Genomic DNA, 18843 nt, shown 5'->3' with positions numbered 1-18843 from the left:
TACATTAAAGTGCTATATAAATACACATTTATATTGAGGGCAATAGCAGCCGCCATGGGACATTGAGGGATGGGGATGGCAGCTGCCGGATGCTGCACACACAGTGAGGTAGGTGAGGTCTGACTGATAACTGGGTGAGAAGAGAAGTGGACACATGCTTGAGAAAGGCCTTGCGGAGATCTGTGACGACTGTTATGCAAACCAATGTGAGAGCTGCTCTCTGCCAGCAACATCCCATAAGCTGCAGTGAGATGAGCTGCTAGTTAAACTGTTTATTGGTCCGCCCCGACCTGTGTGAGAACACCACCGCAGCTCGGGGCTATAAATAGAGCTGGAGCGCCGGGCCCTGGAACATCATGGGCAAAGGAGCGGCGAATGAGGGTACAGGGCCCAGAAGAGCTGAGGGCCCAGGGGCAGCACGGGCCAGCCCACACTGCGATATGTGTGCGCACTAGGTCCGTGCAGCAGAGCAGGTCTCCAGTCATCCTGGTTCAAACCGTGCCACTGGATAAAGGCCTAGCTCTGTCAAGCCCGTGTGGTGGCTGGTGTACAATGGTCACCACACGTTAAAAAAATCCACGCACAGGCACCTTCCATCCCCTCAACTGGAGTTCAGGACTGGAACATCGGGTCCTTCATTGAAACATCTGTGAACTCTTGTGAAAGTAAGTCATCCTCGTTCGAGGGACCGCCTGTGATGAAAACCAAAAAGGTCACCAGAAATGAATGGCAAACCAGGTTAAGCATAATAACAAAACTTTTTCATACAACAGTGAAAGAATCGATAAGGAGAAAGAACTCTTAAAGGATAAAAGTGGTGGAATAATTATTGATGAAGGAAATATAATAGAATTACTTAATGATTATTTTTTCAAAGTGGTCACAAGGGGGCTAACACTGTCAAAATAGCAGGCGAAGTTTCATATAAAAGAATGGTAATGTTGCAAGTTGTAATTTGGAGGCTGCAGTGGCTGTAAGTAATCTCCTTGGACAGCAAGCTTTAACCGCTGCTTATTATCTGACTTTTTATTGGCTTTATTTCCCAGGGTTGTCTTTCGACATCGGAAGATGAACGTGAAACCGGATGAAATCCCTCGGAAGAAATACATCATGAGCACAGGGACCTTTCAGTTTGGCCCATTGCTCTGTGGAATAACGAGGGAAAGGCAAGTTACACAGAGGGTACTCAGCATACACCTAGGATCTCGGGTTGTTCAACCTTCAGGATTGCCCTGGAGCCTCCAGGAATTCAAGATTAATCTCCAGACGCTGTTGCAAGCAACCCAGGAGAAAAATCTCAGGGGCATTAAAAAAAATTGTGTTCATTTTTATTTTCTTTGAACACTTATTTATTATTTATAAGAACATTAGTGATGACGGCGGTGGGGGGGGGGGAGTCTATTTAACTGGGCGGGGAATTTGGAGGTGGAAGGTCATTTCATGAAACCTCCAGGAATACATCCAACCAGAGTTGGCAACCATACCAGGAGCTGACGAATGTGTTGACGTTTATTATTACTGCAAGGATAAAATGGTTTCCTGTTTTTATTTTCTGTATTTGTGTGACTTGCAGAGCACTGGGACAGACGAGATTTTTTTTTTTTTTACTGATTTACTCTCTGTTGTTTGCACTGTTAGTTTCCTGGGCCACACATCTACTCTTGGCCAAGATGCCTGGCTGCACTTGTTGCCTTGTGAGCTGGCCTCAGTGTGCCTGGCCTGGAGTAACTCGCCCTCTAATTCCTGCTCCCTCCAATACAGGAAGGTGCCTGGGATAACTCTGTTTGCCACTTCACGTGACACATGGCGGAGGTTGGAAACTCAACAGTGTGCAAGGAATGGCCCTTTTTGGCCACCACTCCAGGACACAGCATGTTGAAGGCACTGCACTGCACCATTTCAATACAGATATTATGCGCTATAAAATCATCCAATTCTACAGCACAGAAGGAGGCTAGGAGGTTATTCAGCCCCTCGTGTGGGTGTCAGCTCTTTGAAAGTGCTATCCATTTAGTCCCACTCCCCCATTCTTTTCCCATAGCCCTGCATATTCTTTTGTCTTTTGAATGTTACTATTGAATCTGCTTCTAGCACCCTCTCAGGCAGTGCATTCCTGATCATAACTGCGTTTTAAAAAAATCTTCTTTTCTCTCCTCTGGCCAACTGCCTTAAATCTGGTTGTCAACCCTCCTTTCAGTGGAAAGGGTTTCTCCTTATTTATGTCATCAAAATCCTTCATAATTTTGAACACCACTATGAAGAGGACTGAAAGTAGGCGCACCTACCGTTTCTGAAGATCCACGGGGTGGAGAGTAGTGCAATATTCAGGACTTGAAAAATATTTCATCTGCGGACGGTGTTCGGATCGGCTGCGGGGCGGAAGTGCGTGTGGAGCAGGTCGGACGTCGCTCGGAGTCATCAGCTGATGATGTCACAACGTTCCTCCCCTTCAGTTAAAGGGGAGAGCCGCTGTGAGCTCTCCAACCAGTTTAGTGGCACCCATTGGGCCACCAGGGAGGGTTACGGCTGGGCCAGCGGCTTGGTACCCAAGAGGGGATGCTGGCTGCCTGTTGGTGGCCTGGCCGAACTCGTGGGCACCATTGTCGGCCGACCACCAAGTCGACCGACAATTAAAATAAAATGGCATCCACAGCAGTGCGCCCTCCCCTTTAAGGGCGGATGCGCCGCCCAGCTACAAACAGCTTACCGCTGGGGAAACCGTCAGTGGCACCGACAGGCGGCGGCGCCGTTCCTGCGCGGGGCGGAAAGGGGGTCAGTGTGTGCCCGATGAGCGGCACCGAAACCTGTTCCCGCCGCTCCTGGCTCAGGGGCAATTTAAGACGGGTCAGCCCATCCGTCTGCCCCCGGTCGGTGAGGCCTATATGCTACATTACCACCTCTGAGAGGCAGTAATGGACCTTAATGAGGAGGGCAATTTTGGTGCCTAAGTCGCCCCATAACATTCTCTGCTATGAGCTGAACAATCCCAGCTTCTCAAAGCTTTATGTACATGCCAGCACATTGCTACTTCTTTTATACCTGGAAATGGTAAATCATGCCACGTATTACTGATCTGAAGCATCAGTTACTGTAAAATCAGGTAGGTAAATTACAGCTTCATACAGCTTTTATGATCTGCAAACCTGGTGATGAGACTTATACACTAGATGGAGAACTGCGCCTTGCAAGAGTGCAGCTCCACAGCATTAGATGGTACATGTAGACTTTGGAGTAGATCAAGTTGACGAAGATTGATGGTCAACTTGGTGTGTGTAGGTCAGTGCAAACGAGGACTGCAGCATCACATGTGTTAGTGCTACAGCGGTAGTTTGTAGGAAGTAAAAATATTATTTTGGAAAATATGGCTATTGTTAACCTACAAAGGAGACACTGTCCTCAAATCGAGTGCATTTGGTCTTTTCTTTCACTGTCTCCGTCCTTTCATTCTATGTAAGTAGATACTGTAAATACTGGGGGCTGGATTTTCAGCTCATTTGTTAATTCTCCTGATCTGTCTGCTTCTATGTCAATTTGCATGTGACTCGGGCAATAATCCAGAGATTATTACCCTTGAGGTCCTGCTTTTTAATTTAGAGCCTAACTTCAGATACAACATCCTCCCTGTTCCTACCGATGTAGTTTGTTCTAGCATAGACCACGACAACTGGATTTACCCCCTGCCTTTCCAAGTTCGTCTCCAGCTACCGTGAGATATCCCTCATCCTGGCACCGTGTGGTAGGCAAAACACCCTTCGGGATTCTTGTTCTTGGCAGCAGAGAACGCTTTCTATCCCCTAATTATAGAGTTCCCTATCACTACCACATTTCTGTTCTGCTCTTTTCCCCACTTGGACAGCCTTCTGAGCCAGGGTGCCTTGGTCTGCATTGTGGCTGTCCTCCCTGCAATCTTTCTCCTTGTCCTCACAGACAGCGAATACATCGTACATGTTGGTCAGGACCAGTGTCTGCGGGACCTCCTTCTCAACCTCTCCTAAATCCCCGCTACCTGGCTCCCTTCTCCTGCTCCTATTTCTTATGTTTCCAACAGTCACACCCTTCCTTTCCTGAACCTGTGCTTTCCTCTGGGGTGTGACTGTATTCTGGATAAAACTGTCCAGAAATTCCTCCCCCTCCCTTATGGTGTCGGAGTGTCTCCAACTCGCACTCCAGCTCGATGACTCTGAGCCAGAGAGATTCGAAACACCTCCTGCAGACGTGTTTGCTCGGGACAGTCTCGCTGTCCACAAACTCCCACATACTGCATTCCAGACACACCACCTGCTCTGCCATATCTTAGTCTAGCCTGATTTTATTTATTTAATTAGTTAAAGTCTTTAATCAGTGATTATTTATAGTTATAATAATTAGTATAACTAGTTAAGCTATAAGTTTAATACAGTACTTTATAGTTTCCTGCACTGAGTTTAAAACACAGTCCTAGGTTAAGTGAGTAAAGAGAGAGAAAAAAACCTTAATACTCACCACCAATCACCTCCCTGCTGTCCTTGTGTTTTTTGGAAATCGTCGAAGGTTCCGCTGCCGCTGATACTTCCTCCAATTAGATTCTTCCCCCTCTTTTCCGAATTCCCACTCTTTCTAAATTCCCAAATAAAACACTCTGGTTAAGTGTATTCCGGTTAAGACACTCTGGGCAGATCACTCTGTTTACCCACACCAACTACTGTGCTACACAGAGGTATTAGTTAGAGAATTAATTGTGCGGCGGCCTGGCCCAGAAATCAGCACGGTCCCGACCTGCAAGACCATCAGCAGGCCGGGGCCATTAGAGGGAGCAGCGTGCGGTGGTGTGCCACTGCAGGGAGCAGAGCATGCTGCTGCAGGAGGGCGACGGCTGACTGCAGTGTGGCAGGTACAGCAGGAGCGGCGAGGTCAGGGCGAAGGAGCGGCGAGAGATTGTAGAGGGATGTGATCGGGGCCCAGAAGAGGCGAGGGCCCAGGGGCAGCACGGGCCAGCCCACACTGCGATATGTGTGCGCACTAGGTCCGTGCAGCAGAGCTGGTCTCTAGCCGTCTTGGTTAACCCTTGCCACTGGACCAAGACCTAGCTCTGTCAAGCCCGTGTGGTGGCTGGGGTGCAACGACCACCACACGTTAAAAAAATCTATGCACAGGCATCTTCCACCCTTCTGGTTTGGGATCCGGAATATCATCGAAACACTCGTGAACTCATCCGTTTTTCGGTGTGGAAGCAAGTCATTCTCGTTTCTGCTTATGATGATGATGAATTAGAGAAAAATAAAGCCTCTGGCTTGCCAGTCCTGACCATGTTGCTAGCTAAGTTTAATAATCTCAATATCCCTGGGCTAGAGAGGGAACAAGCCATTGAGCGTCCTTGATCCTTGAACACTATCCAGTCACCCCAGCTAGAAAGAGCACGTGTGAACATTGGGGCGCAATTGGCCCTGGAAGGGGTGCAGCTCGGATTCACCTGAATGATACCAGGGCTAAAAGAGTTAAGTTATGAGGACAGGTTGCATAGACTTGACTTGTCATCCATTGAGTATGGACTAGGGTGATCCAGTTGAGGTGTTTAAGATGATTAAAGGATTTGATAGGGAGAAACTATTTCCTAAGTGGGGGAAGTCCAAGACTGATGGGCAGAATGGCCTCCTTCAGTGTCGTAATTTTCTATGATTTCCGGGACCGAAATTCAGCCTCCCGAAAAAGCCTCTTATCGTCGGAAAGCGGCGGCTATGCGGGGGAGTCGAATGGCCGTCGAATTGTGGTCGAATGGCCAGCGAAATTCACCTCGGAGAAGAGGGGTTTTTCCAACGGTCCCCACTTCCGCCCCACTGCTGCCGACCCGTCCTAAATACGTCATCAAAGCGCGCACCGCTGATCTCCCGCACCTCCATCCGAATTCAGCTTGAAAAATCTTTGATCCACCGCACGGTTCCCCCGACAGCCTTTTCTGTCGGTACACCTTGCTTTCAGTGTGCGAGCCATGGCTGCGCGCCGGCCCTTCAGGGGAAGGGCGCACTGCCGCGGCCGCCATGTTTTATTTTTTGTCGGCCGACTGCCAGGTGGGGCTGACAATTATGCCCCCGGGCCGCCAACAAGCAGCCTGGCCCCTCCTCTTGGGTGCCAGGCCGCTGGCCTCCGAAACCCTCCCTGGTGGCCCAGTGGATCGAAGTTTTAAAATGCCGATGCCTCTCCCCTTTAAGTGAAGGGGAGGGACGTGGTGACACACACGCGTCATGACATCACCACCGCTCCGCTGATGAACGACAGCCGCGGTGACACCTTCCCGCCACCACTTCCGCCCCTCTCGGTGTCGCTCTTCTGCTCACTATTCCACTTCCTGCCCCATTATGACCGACTTCTGGTCCGCCTGAAAAAAAATGACAAAGAGCTAAATTTCATGAAAGAGGCGACTTCATCCAGCGCTGCGGAAAATCACTTTAAAAACGGTAGGTGTGCCAGCTTCCCATCGGACCTAAATTTCTACCCCTATGATTCTATGAAGGGGGCATAATATTACATTTAGAGCTGGGCCGTTCAGAGGTGATGTCAGGAAGCACTTCTTCACACAAAGGAGAGTGGGAATCTAGAACTCTGTTCCCCCAAAAAAGCTGTTGAGGAAAATTTCAAAACTGAGATTGATATGTTTTTGATAGGCAAGGACATTAAAGGTTATGGAACCAAGGCAGGTAGATGGAGTTAAGACACAGATGAGCCATAATCTAATTGAATGGCAGAACAGGCTCGAGGGGCAGAATGGCCTGCTCCTGTTCCTTTGTTCCTATGATGCCTTGCATGATTGAGCTGCCTGACAGCTCTCAAGGCCAAGGCTCACACATAAAGAATGGCACTGGAGGTACACGCACCTGTGGAACCCGGAACCCAGAATCTTCGGGAGATGAGAATAAAAAACGGGCAAAAAGTATAACTCAAATCAATTGAGTGTCACAGGAATTGTTCTAATACTGTTATATTTTTGATTGTAGGTACAAGGAGGGTCAGTACCCAGAAAATAGGGAAATTATTACTATAATGAATACTTCACCCATGGAGGCCGAAGTGTTCTTCTGTTATCAGCATGATGTCAAAGCTGCCACCTACCTTGTGGATCCACCTAGAGTAATACTTGCAGCCTATCAGAAAAAGGTATGTGTGTCCACAACACAGTGTGCACTATAGTTACTGTGATGCCATGCACAGCCACTCAAACAGTAGCTGTGTCATTGCCAAATACTTCAACTTACATGGGTGGATCCCAGTGCATTCTAAATAGTGTTCATCTACTACAGTGAGAACCTGACACTTTCAAAGTTCTGTTATTCATTTTTTTCAAGCGGTTGCACGCAGGTACATATTTTACTCGTGCTGTCATTCTTTTTGAATGGACAGATAGTACAGTGTAGCCCTTGATTGGATGGTGCTAGTGAGGGTACAGCGCAGCCTTTGATTGGATGGACTTAGTGAGGGTACAGTGTAGAGATTGGGCAATGATGACGGTACAGTGTAGAGTTTGGGCAGTGAGGGTACAGTGTAGAGTTTGGGCAATGATGTTGGTACAGCGTAGAGTTTGGGCAGTGGGGTATAGCGTAGAGTTTGGGCAATGGGGTACAGCGTAGAGTTTGGGCAATGGGGTACAGTGTAAAGTTTGAGCAGTGGGGGTACAGTGTGCAGTTTGGGCAGTGGGGGTACAGTGTGCAGTTTGGGCAGTGGGGGTACAGTGTGCAGTTTGGGCAGTGAGGGTACAGTGTGCAGTTTGGGCAGTGGGGGTACAGTGTGCAGTTTGGGCAGTGAGGGTACAGTGTGCAGTTTGGGCAGTGGGGGTACAGTGTGCAGTTTGGGCAGTGAGGGTACAGTGTGCAGTTTGAGCAGTGGGGGTACAGTGTGCAGTTTGGGCAGTGAGGGTACAGTGTAGAGTTTGGGCAGTGATGTTGAGGGTACAGCGTAGAGTTTGGGCAGTGGGGTACAGGGTAGAGTTTGGGCAATGGGGTACAGTGTAAAGTTTGAGCAGTGGGGGTACAGTGTGCAGTTTGGGCACTGGGGGTACAGTGTGCAGTTTGGGCAGTGGGGGTACAGTGTGCAGTTTGGCAGTGGGGGTACAGTGTGCAGTTTGGGCCGTGAGGGTACAGTGTGCAGTTTGGGCAGTGGGGGTACAGTGCAGTTTGGGCAGTGAGGGTACAGTGTGCAGTTTGGGCAGTGAGGGTACAGTGTGCAGTTTGGGCAGTGGGGGTACAGTGTGCAGTTTGGCAGTGGGGGTACAGTGTGCAGTTTGGGCCGTGAGGGTACAGTGTGCAGTTTGGGCAGTGGGGGTACAGTGCAGTTTGGGCAGTGAGGGTACAGTGTGCAGTTTGGGCAGTGAGGGTACAGTGTGCAGTTTGGGCACTGGGGGTACAGTGTGCAGTTTGGGCAGTGGGGGTACAGTGTGCAGTTTGGCAGTGGGGGTACAGTGTGCAGTTTGGGCCGTGAGGGTACAGTGTGCAGTTTGGGCAGTGGGGGTACAGTGCAGTTTGGGCAGTGAGGGTACAGTGTGCAGTTTGGGCAATGGGGGTATAGTGTGCAGTTTGGGCAGTGGGGGTACAGTGTAGAGTTTGGGCAATGGGGGTACAGTGTAGAGTTTGGGCAATGGGGGTACAGTGTAAAGTTTGGGCAGTGGGGTACAGTGTAGAGTTTGGGCAATGATGAGGGTACAGTGTAGAGTTTGGGCAGCGATGGTGAGGGTATATTTGGATGGTGATTATGGTTGGTAAATTCTGGAATTTGTGAATGGCATTCGTATTGCCAAATCACAAGACCTTCATTTTCACGTGCAGCAAATCAACTTAAAAATGGCCAGGGTTCTTTATGTTGAATATGTTTTGATGGATGTTTTAGCGGTCTCCTGCAGAAATTGCAGATGGAGATCACGAGATCCTGGCATAATTTCCAGGCCATTATTGCTAACTGTGACTTGAAGGATAAACCTCATCAGGGATATGTTTTAAAATATTTATGATGAGGGAAATGTTAATATTATGCGGACACATCACTGACTATGGTGAAAGATTCAAGGACCAAGGCACGCAAGTTAGAAACAAGGACGTTTGGAGGGATTTTGGGGGAAATCAAGTGCAGTTTTTTCACTAAATGAGTAATCAGGTTGTGAAATAAATAAGGTCATTGGAGCGGACAATGTGAATGTGTTCCAGAGACTACTAGTTAAGGGACTGAGTGATGTGAGAAGGTGGGTTTGATCTCTAATCTGTGTGAGGGTAAGAATTCTTAAGCTCACAAATCGTCCCTTCCAGGACATCACGATCTGGGCCTATCCAACGGCACCTGGACAATATGATGACTACCTCGTCTGTTGTGTACGAGACAATCCCGAGCCAATCCTCTTCAAGGTATCCTGCCATGGAGTACGTGCCGAGCTGGAACTGGATCGCAAGCAGTTGCAATTCGACAAAATGATCCTGCACAGGTCAGACATTTAACCAAGCCACATTATGGATACGGAAACAACACGTTACAAAGGGACATATTCAGGCATTTAACATTCAGGAATGGAGACTGCCCTGAAAGCTGCTTCAATGATGCCTTTGATCGGGTTGCCAAGAGTATGTGTGTCCCAAAGGACAAGTCTGCTCATGCCTTCTCCTGCTTGTTGATGCATGGCCAATTCCCCACTGATAACAGGAGCTTGCTCCACGAGGAGAAATGAGTGTAAGGCAGCATCCTGCCACAACCCGATCCCCGGCACACCACTCTCCCATCCCTGCCCCGCCACACGGCGTCACACAATGTATTCGAGCTGCTCTAAAGGGGGTTTGGAGCGTAGGGGTAGCTAAATTGTTAAAAATGGGATTCACGACCTGAACCCACCTTCAATCTGCCCACTTCCGATTATAACTGACCCCATGACATTGTGGGAGGGGCCCAGCCCACAGCAGGGAGGGACACTGCAGAGCCAGCGTTCATCAGGCCCATCGCTTGGCAATTCTGAGTCGTGCTAAGATGCTACATTGGCAGAGTGTGGGAAGCTGGTTTCTCTCTCAACCACTAGGTGTGTAGCTCAGAGACATGTTTGTAGAGGAACATAGAGGAATTTCATAGATTCATGGGGGGATAATTCAGGAAATCAACATAACGCAAAGCAAGAAAACATATGCACTCGGAAATGACACGGTATGATATCATACAGATGGTTAACACTTCTGTCTCAAGCTACTGTGACTACTACTTTAACAGAGCGTGTTATTTTATACTGGCTAATGTCTCCGTTAAATAGTGGACAGATGCACTATGTAAATTGTGCACAAAGTAATATCCAGGGTAAGGATGTTAACACAAACTGCAAGGTTAGATCTTCTTTGATGGATTAAGTGGGTAATTTTATTGGATTTGTGACTTTTTGTGGGAGAAAATGATTTTCAGTTGGCTTGTATGGTTATTTTTGCCGTGACACTAATGCTTCGTACTGAACAGCAATGGCCGAGGTGGGACGAGGAAAATGTAACTTAGAATAGGTTATTTAGAGGCATGGCTATTTAAATTAACCCGTGAGCAGAGAACTAGAAGACGCAGTTGTAATATTAATAAGTATGAAGTGGGATAAGAAACAGTAAGATGGAGTATTGAATGAATGATTAATACAAAAGCAAAATACTGCGGATACTGGAAATCTCAAAAACACAAAGTGCTGGAAATACAGCAAGTCAGGCAGCATTTGTGGAGAGAGAAACCGAGTTAATGTTTCAGTTCAATGACCTTTCGTCAGAAAGGAATGTCATTGACTGCTCAAGCCTATTTCAACCCAGGTCCCAGGGCTGAAGGCAAGTAACTGACAACAACAACAACAACATATTTATATGGCGCCTTTAACGTAATAAAACGTCCCAGGGCGCTTCACAGCAGTGTTATATAAAAATAATTCTGCAATGTCCCAGAATATTGTGCATTTTGGGCACGAAATCCTGATATCAGAATAACCTAACTTCCCACACTTCAGCCACTTGCACAAAACCATTTCCTGCAAACTATTTATATCTGCAAAACGATAATCGTGTACGTCTATGCAAGTCCTTCATCACACTCTTTATTTTTAATTTACTCTGTAATCCTCCTTCACAGCCTTCCAGTAATCATTACACTGACAACGGGCTCAATTTTCGCCATCAATGGGCGCTGTTTTTTTTTTGGCGTCCGCTGATTTTTTTTTGGAGCAATTGTGAATTTACAACTTTCCTCAAAGTTTGTACACCAGCAGCGACTATCAGCGCCGGATTTTTTGTACGGCAGATTTTTTGGCGCAGGTCTGGGTGAAAACTGATTTCCGCGCTGTTTTGGGGCCTTTTTGGCCATTTAAGTGGTTTTCCCCAACACTGATTTTTTTTTTAAGGACAACGGAGAGTGGCCTTAAGTACCGATCAGAAAACCCCTACGGTAAGTTAAGAAAGTCGTCACTCAGGTCCGTATCGGAGCTGTTTCTTTGCAGTTTAGTTAGTCTTGCTCATAGATAGTTTATAAATCGGCGATGTCTCTTTGCAGTTTAGTCTTGCTCATAAAGATAGTTTAGAATGATCATGCTAAAGTACGTTCCTTTTACATTTCCTTACATTAAAGATTATTTGTTTTGGTGTTGGCCACCACCCCCCCCCCCCCCGCCGGTCCCGCTGAGATCCCGGGCTGAATGCCTGCCCACGCCATTGCCGCTGCAAGCCCTGGCCATGGAACTTCAATTCGTAGGGGGAGCTTCAGCCCTCAGTGTGTCTCTCGTTACCCTGGCAACCTCAGTTTTTGGCACAGACTTGAAGCTCCACCCCCAGATTTAACTGCGGGTACCGCCGTGCCAAAATGAAATTTTACTTTGGCGAAAGTTGCGACTTTATTTCCCGGTGTAATCGGGCACAAAAAAAAATCGCCCGTTAATCCTCTTGGGCGGCAAAAATTGGCAAAGTGGAAAATTGAGCCCAACGTAACTCTAATCCCTCCCATTTTTATGTCTTCTCGAGCAGCGACAGCTGTGGTAGCACTCTCACCTCTGAGTCAGAAGGTCATGGGTTCAAGTCACACTTCAGGGACTTCAACACGTAATCTAGGCTGTCTCCCTAATTATGTGGAAGTTAAAGGTGCCGTCTTTTGGATGAGACATTAAACCGAGGTCCCATCTGCCCTCTCAGGTGGACATGAACATTCAAAGAAGAGAAGAGTTCTCCCCGGTGTCCTGGCCAATATTTATCCCACTACTAACACATAAAACAAATGACCTGGTCATTATTTCATTGCTGTTTGCGGGAAAAAGAAAGAAAGGCTTGCATTTATATAGCGCCTTTCATGACCACCGGACAATTAAATACTTTTGGAGTGCAGTCAGTATTATTGGGCTGTTCGGACCCCCGCTAGAACGGCGCACATCGGAGAGGCCCACCTAATTTGTAGAACTGAAAAAGCGCCAAATACCTACCTCGCGATTTTTCAATATCTGTAGGGCTGTTTCCAGCTCGGCGCGGCGCAGCAGAAGCTGCTTGGAGCGGAGCTGTACCGCAAACAGTGACAGCAGCTGCACGCATGCACGGTGGAGGCTGCGCGCGTGCGCAGTAGCTCCTGACCCTCCCAGCGCGTCCTGTCACCGGGTAACGACTCTATCCCTGGCCGAAGGGACGTTGCCCCTATCCTGGGCCGACTGGCCTGGCAGTACTTACCTCTTCCACGGCGGCCTGCCCGGCATCTCCTGGGAGAGCCCCGCCCAAGCACGCTGTTGGAGGGCTCTCGGTGCTGTCGTAGGTGAGTAGAAACTTTTTATTTATTGATTGATTTTTTTTTTGGATTGATTTATTGGTTGATTTATTGATTTATTTATCATTTATTATTGATGATGGCTCTTTATTTGTAAAAGTGAAGTGTTTAATGCTTGTAAACTTCCCTCCCCCCGCGCTCCCCCCACCCCCATCTTTCATTCCCTGCGGCTAATTTATAAAATGTAGGCAAGGTTTTTCTGAGCGTACCAAAATCTACACTTACTCCATTCTAAGTTAGTTTGGAGTAAGTTTTCGCTGCCTAAACTGGCAAAACAGGCGTAAGTGGCTGATAACGCCCCCTTTTGAAAAAAAAACTGTTCTAAAATGACACTATTCTAACTCACTAGAATTGGAGCAAACTAAATGCCGAGAATTGCAATTTCTAAAATACTCCATTGTAAACTAGTTGCTCCAAAAAATAGGAGCAACTCGAGCCGAAACTTGAGCCCATTATATGGGAAACATGGCAGCCAATTTGCGCACAGCAAGCTCCCACAAACAGCAATGTGATAATGACGAGATAATCTGTTTTTGTTATATTGATTGAGGGAAAAATATTGGGCCTAGGACACCGGGGATAACTCCCCTGCTCTTCTTTGAAATAGTACCATGGGATCTTTTAGGTCCACCTGAGGGAGCAGACGGGGCCTCGGTTTAACGCCTCATCCGAAAGACAGCATCTCCGACAGTGCACTGGAGTGTCAGCCAAGGTGAGGCGGGACTTCGTGTGTCCGGTCATGAAGTGGAGCGCAATGTCGGGAACAGCACTTCCTCTCGGGGGCGGCACCGGGGCGGTAAGTGCTACGCGGATTTTCCAGCGCTGCGCGGAATGTCGGCGCGAGCACAGGGCTCTCCCCTTCCATTAAAGGGGAGGGCACGCTGCGAGCTCTGCAGTGGGGCGCAGTGCCACCACTACGCTGGTGGGGAACGGGGTGTCGTGGCCGCAGCCCGGCAGAGAGGCGGAGTGCTGGGCTACACCATTGCTGCACGGACTCCGTGAAATCGTCAGCGAAAGGCCCGCAAGTCGGCAATTTTTAAAAAATGGCGCCAATCACTTCCATTTTATTTTTTGCTCCGCGAGCGCAGTGCGACCTGGTTCATGACCCGTGAGGCTGGCGCAAACATCGCCCACGGCGACCTCATGGGGCGCTACCTAATTTACGGTCTGCGGCAAAAACGGGTCGCTGCGCACGGTTATGACATCATCATCGCCGGCGCAGCAGCCCTGGGCGCTGCCGGTTTGCACTTCCGCTCACTCCCGCGCAATTTCACGGGAGGCAATAGGCTTTTTTTCCCCCACTCCACTGGGCGAGAAATCGTTTGCACCCCATTAGTACCCCCGGGGGCGCTAATGGAAGGCACAAACTATGCGAATTTCTCCCCCGTTGCATTCCTTCTTTGCACAATCAAATCTAGCCAAACTAAACCAAATTAATCGCCGCTCCGCTAGACTCGACAGAGAATCTCCTGCAATCCCCATCTCAAAATTGAATCCCACCGGATTCCCATTCTCGCTCTTCGGTCCCCACCCAGCAAGAAAACCTCACACAATTGTCGAACATAGTACTTAAAATACTGTAACTGGAGACATAACATCAGTAAATGGGCAGAGTCTCACCCCGTGTCCCACACACTGGGCAAGCTGCCACCTCCACTCACCCAATCTGACATAAGACCATCATGTTAAAAATCTGGTTATGAGCCAATTTGAAATCCAGTTCAATCCACTCTGGACATTTAAAATTCACCCACACTCCCTTCCAAATCCTGTTGAAGTCCAGCTGTGGGTATATACTCTACCAAAACTCCTGACCAGCAGTGGTCGTGAATCTCCAGTCTCTAAATACCCCATAGAAATCTTGAGTATTACAGTTGTCAAATTGGGCCAACAACCACGCTCTTTCCCATCTTCCCAAAATCTTTTTAATTTTCATAACCTTCGGTTCCCAATTTAATCGATCCACTTCATCCCTATCCTTCTTACATCCGAGATGCACCCCCAGAACTTCCAAAACCTCCACCACCTTAAAAGAGTTTTCCTCCAACCACTTCCCCCTACCCCTTCCCACAACCAGGCATTGGGACTTACTATAATTTACTGAAGTTTTACAATACTCCTCCACTATTCCCATAGTTTTCCTCATTGACTTCCCATCTCTCAACGTTAAGGTCGTGTCATCTGCATATTGGTGTATCACCGACACCTGCCCGGAACTGGGAATCGCAATCCCGACTACGCCTTGTTCCTTTCGCATCATGTAACCGAATGGTTCTGCTACCAATGTGTACAACAATGGGGACAGGGGACAACCCTGTCTCACTGATCTCTGTATCAGAAAATACTTGGATAGAAAATCATTACATTTAACACAGCTAAATATGTTTGAATAAAAAATTCTTATCCACTCAATGAAATTTTCCCCAAACCAAATGCTTCCAAAACCATCAATAAAATCTCACAAGACTCCATCAAAGGCTTTCTCTTGAGCTATCTGTAGCACATAAGCCTACCTTCCACTCTCTTCCATGAGCTCTATCACATCTCAGATTGAGACCACAGAGTCAGCGATGTCCCGGCCTATGATTCCATAGGACTGAGAGGGAGAAACTATCTGTTGTATCACCTCCTTCATACGATTTGCCATAACCCTCATCAAGATCTTATAATCCACATTTAATAATGTGATGGGCCTCCAATTCTTCAGATCCCTTCTTCCCCTTTATTTTTTATAAGCTAAGCTTATGATATCTCTCCTCAAAAATGGGGCCAGACTTCCCTTCATTTTAATCTCCTTAAAAACCTCTTAAGAGCAATGAACTTAAAATCTATTAAAAAAAATTCTTTATAAAATTCTGCACTCCTCCCTCCACCCCCCTCCCCCCCCCGTCATTCCACTTATTGCTACTTTTATTTCCGCTAATCCTACTTTTGTCACACATGCTTCTCTCACCCTCCTTTAAACCCTCTTCAATAAAAGCACTAACCTTCTCCATCGCCAATTTGGAAATTTCTTCTTTTGTATATAACTCTTGATAAAAGCTACTAGCTGCCTCCAAAACCTCTCCACTTTCGTTAACGATCTTTTCCCCAACCTTCAATTCTCCAATTAATGATACCTTTGTTGCAACTTCTCTTGCTCTAGAAAATATCTAGTGCATCTTTCTCCCTCCAATGCATATTTAACCTTTGCATGGAGAATTCACACTCCTCCTTTAAAACCACCCACTTACTCTCCGCTCCCTTATCCTGTCCGCCAACTGATTTACAGATATCCGTAAACCTTCTGTTTATATTCTCTTCTCGACACCAGTTAGCTGCTGCTCTCTCTTTCCTTTAACGTACCGAAAAAGCTTTCCCCTCATATTTGAAATTGCCCCACCAAACTCTTCTTTCTTTCAAGAATAAAGGTTCCTTCTTCATGAGCAATTTATTTTAGGTATTGATTGTTTAAAGTCCACACCCCTGGATCGATCTTAACTCTGCTGTTCCTAATTCTAAGAACCAAAGCCGAGTGGTCACTAAAAAATACTTTTTTATAATAAATCTCCATCACCTCAGAACTTAACACTCTCCACATTAACACAAAATCTATTCGGCTCTGTTTTAAAACATAACATACTCAACCTCTTCTGGAGAACTCCCTTTATGTATGTATATTGTAACACAGCACACGTGTGTATACTGTAACACATCACATACGTGTATATTGTAACACATCACACATGAATATCGTAACACATCACACGGTATGTATATTGTAAAACAGCACACGTGTGTGTACTGTAACACATTAGACAGCGTGTATATTGTAACACCACGTGTGTGTATATTGCAACACATCACATACATGTATATTGTAGCACATCACACAGCTGTGTATATTGTAACACATCACACGTGTGTATATTGTCACACAGCACATAGCGCAAACATTGTCACACATCAGACTGCGCGCACTGTCACACATCACATAGTGTGCACAATGTCACACATCACACGGTGCGCACAATGTCACACATCGCACGATGCGTACACCGTCACACATCACACGATGCACACATTGTCACACATCACACACCGGGCACATTGTCATACATCACACACCGTGCACTTTGTCACACATCACAATGTAACCCCACTTTTTAAAAAAGGAAGGAGAGAAAACAGGGAATTATAGACCAGTCAGCCTGACAGCGGTAGTGGGCAAAATGATGGAATCAATTATTAAGAATGTCAGAACAGCGCATTTGGAAAGTGGTGACATAATAGGTACAAGTCAGCATGGATTTGTGAAAGGGAAAGCATGCATGACAAATCTTCTGGAATTTTTTGAGGATGTTTCCAGTAGAGTGGGCAAGGGAGAACCAGTTGATGTGGTGTATTTGGACTTTCAGAAGGCTTTCGACAAGGTCCTACACAAGAGATTAATGTGCAAAGTTAAAGCACATGGGATTGGGGGTAGTGTGCTGACGTGGATTGAGAACTGGTTGTCAGACAGGAAGCAAAGAGTAGGAGTAAATGGGTACTTTTCAGAATGGCAGGCAGTGACTAGTGGGGTACGGCAAGGTTCTGTGCTGGGGCCCCAACTTTTTACATTATACATTAATGATTTAGATGAGGGGATTAAGTGTAGTATCTCCAAATTTGTGGATGACACTAAGTTGGGTGGCAGTGTGAGCTGCGAGGAGGATGCTATGATGCTGCAGAGTGACTTGGATAGGTTAGGTGAGTGGGCAAATGCATGGCAGATGACGTATAATGTGGATAAATGTGAAGTTATCCACTTTGGTGGTAAAAACAGAGAGACAGACTATTATCTGAATGGAGACAGATTAGGAAAAGGGGAGGTGCAACGAGACCTGAGTGTCATGGTACATCAGTCATTGAAGGTTGACATGCAGGCACAGCAGGAGGTTAAGAAAGCAAATGGCATGTTGGCCTTCATAGCGACGGGATTTGAGTACAGCAGCAGGGAGGTGTTACTACAGTTGTTCAGGGCCTTGGTGAGGCCACACCTGGAGTATTGTGTACAGTTTTGGTCTCCTAACTTGAGGAAGGACATTCGTGCTATTGAGGGAGTGCAGCGAAGGTTCACCAGACTGATTCCCGGGATGGCGGGACTGACATATCAAGAAAGACTGGATCAACTGGGCTTGTATTCACTGGAGTTCAGAAGAATGCGAGGGGATCTCATAGAAATGTTTAAAATTCTGACGGGTTTGGACAGGTTAGATGCAGGAAGAATGTTCCCAATGTTGGGGAAGTCCAGAACCAGGGGTCACAGTCTAAGGATAAGGGGTAAGCCATTTAGGACTGAGATGAGGAGAAACTTCTTCATCCAGAGAGTGGTGAACCTGTGGAATTCTCTACCACAGAAAGTTGTTGAGGTCAATTCACTAAATATATTCAAAAAGGAGTTAGATGTAGTCCTTACTACTCGGGGGATCAAGGGGTATGGCGAGAAAGCAGGAATGGGGTACTGAAGTTGCGTGTTCAGCCATGAACTCATTGAATGGCAGTGCAGGCTCAAAGGGCCGAATGGCCTACTCCTGCACCTAATTTCTATGTTTATATGAGGTTCTGATCCCTCCATAAGTCGCTCAAATTTATATTTGCCATCATTTTTACAATCATCCCTCTGGAGTTATCATCCTTAGGCATCATCTGGGCTGAAATATCCATTCGAGATAAAAATACATTAAAATCCCCCACTATGCAAGGATTTTCCGCCTCTGCCACTTCTGTGAATAACCACCGAAAAAAACTTGTGATGCTTGCAATGGTCCTTCAGCACATAGATATTTAAGAGATCACAATTCAATTCATCCATTTGTACCTTTAGCCGTAAAAATCTCCCCTCAGTGTCCTTGTCCACGAAGGCAACATTCTCTTTATGGACCGATTCACCAAAACAGCCACCCCTCCACATTATTTGCGCAATTTGCAAACACCTCTCCCTTCCAAACCTTCCGAACTGTTTCTAGGATATCCTCATCCCAAAAGGTTTGTTGAAACAAAACAGGTCAGTGTCTTTAAAACACTGCAACAATTGCTGCAATTTCTTCTCCCCCCTCAGTCCGTTCACATTAA

At 46.9% G+C, this 18843-nt stretch overlaps 1 protein-coding gene across 1 annotated transcript in view; it reads left to right on the top strand.

Annotated features, from left to right (window-relative positions):
- The window catches only part of hydin (HYDIN axonemal central pair apparatus protein), a 1725340-nt gene that overhangs the window by 1165304 nt on the left and 541193 nt on the right, over positions 1-18843 (top strand). Inside the window, 3 exon segments of the mRNA XM_070897728.1 lie at positions 1047-1166; positions 6969-7128; positions 9264-9436. Of these exon segments, the coding sequence (XP_070753829.1) occupies positions 1047-1166; positions 6969-7128; positions 9264-9436 (453 nt within the window).

This window comes from Pristiophorus japonicus, chromosome 13, assembly GCF_044704955.1.
Source record: "Pristiophorus japonicus isolate sPriJap1 chromosome 13, sPriJap1.hap1, whole genome shotgun sequence".
Classification (NCBI taxonomy): Eukaryota; Metazoa; Chordata; class Chondrichthyes; family Pristiophoridae; genus Pristiophorus; species Pristiophorus japonicus.
This window is presented reverse-complemented; position numbering and strand designations above follow the sequence as displayed.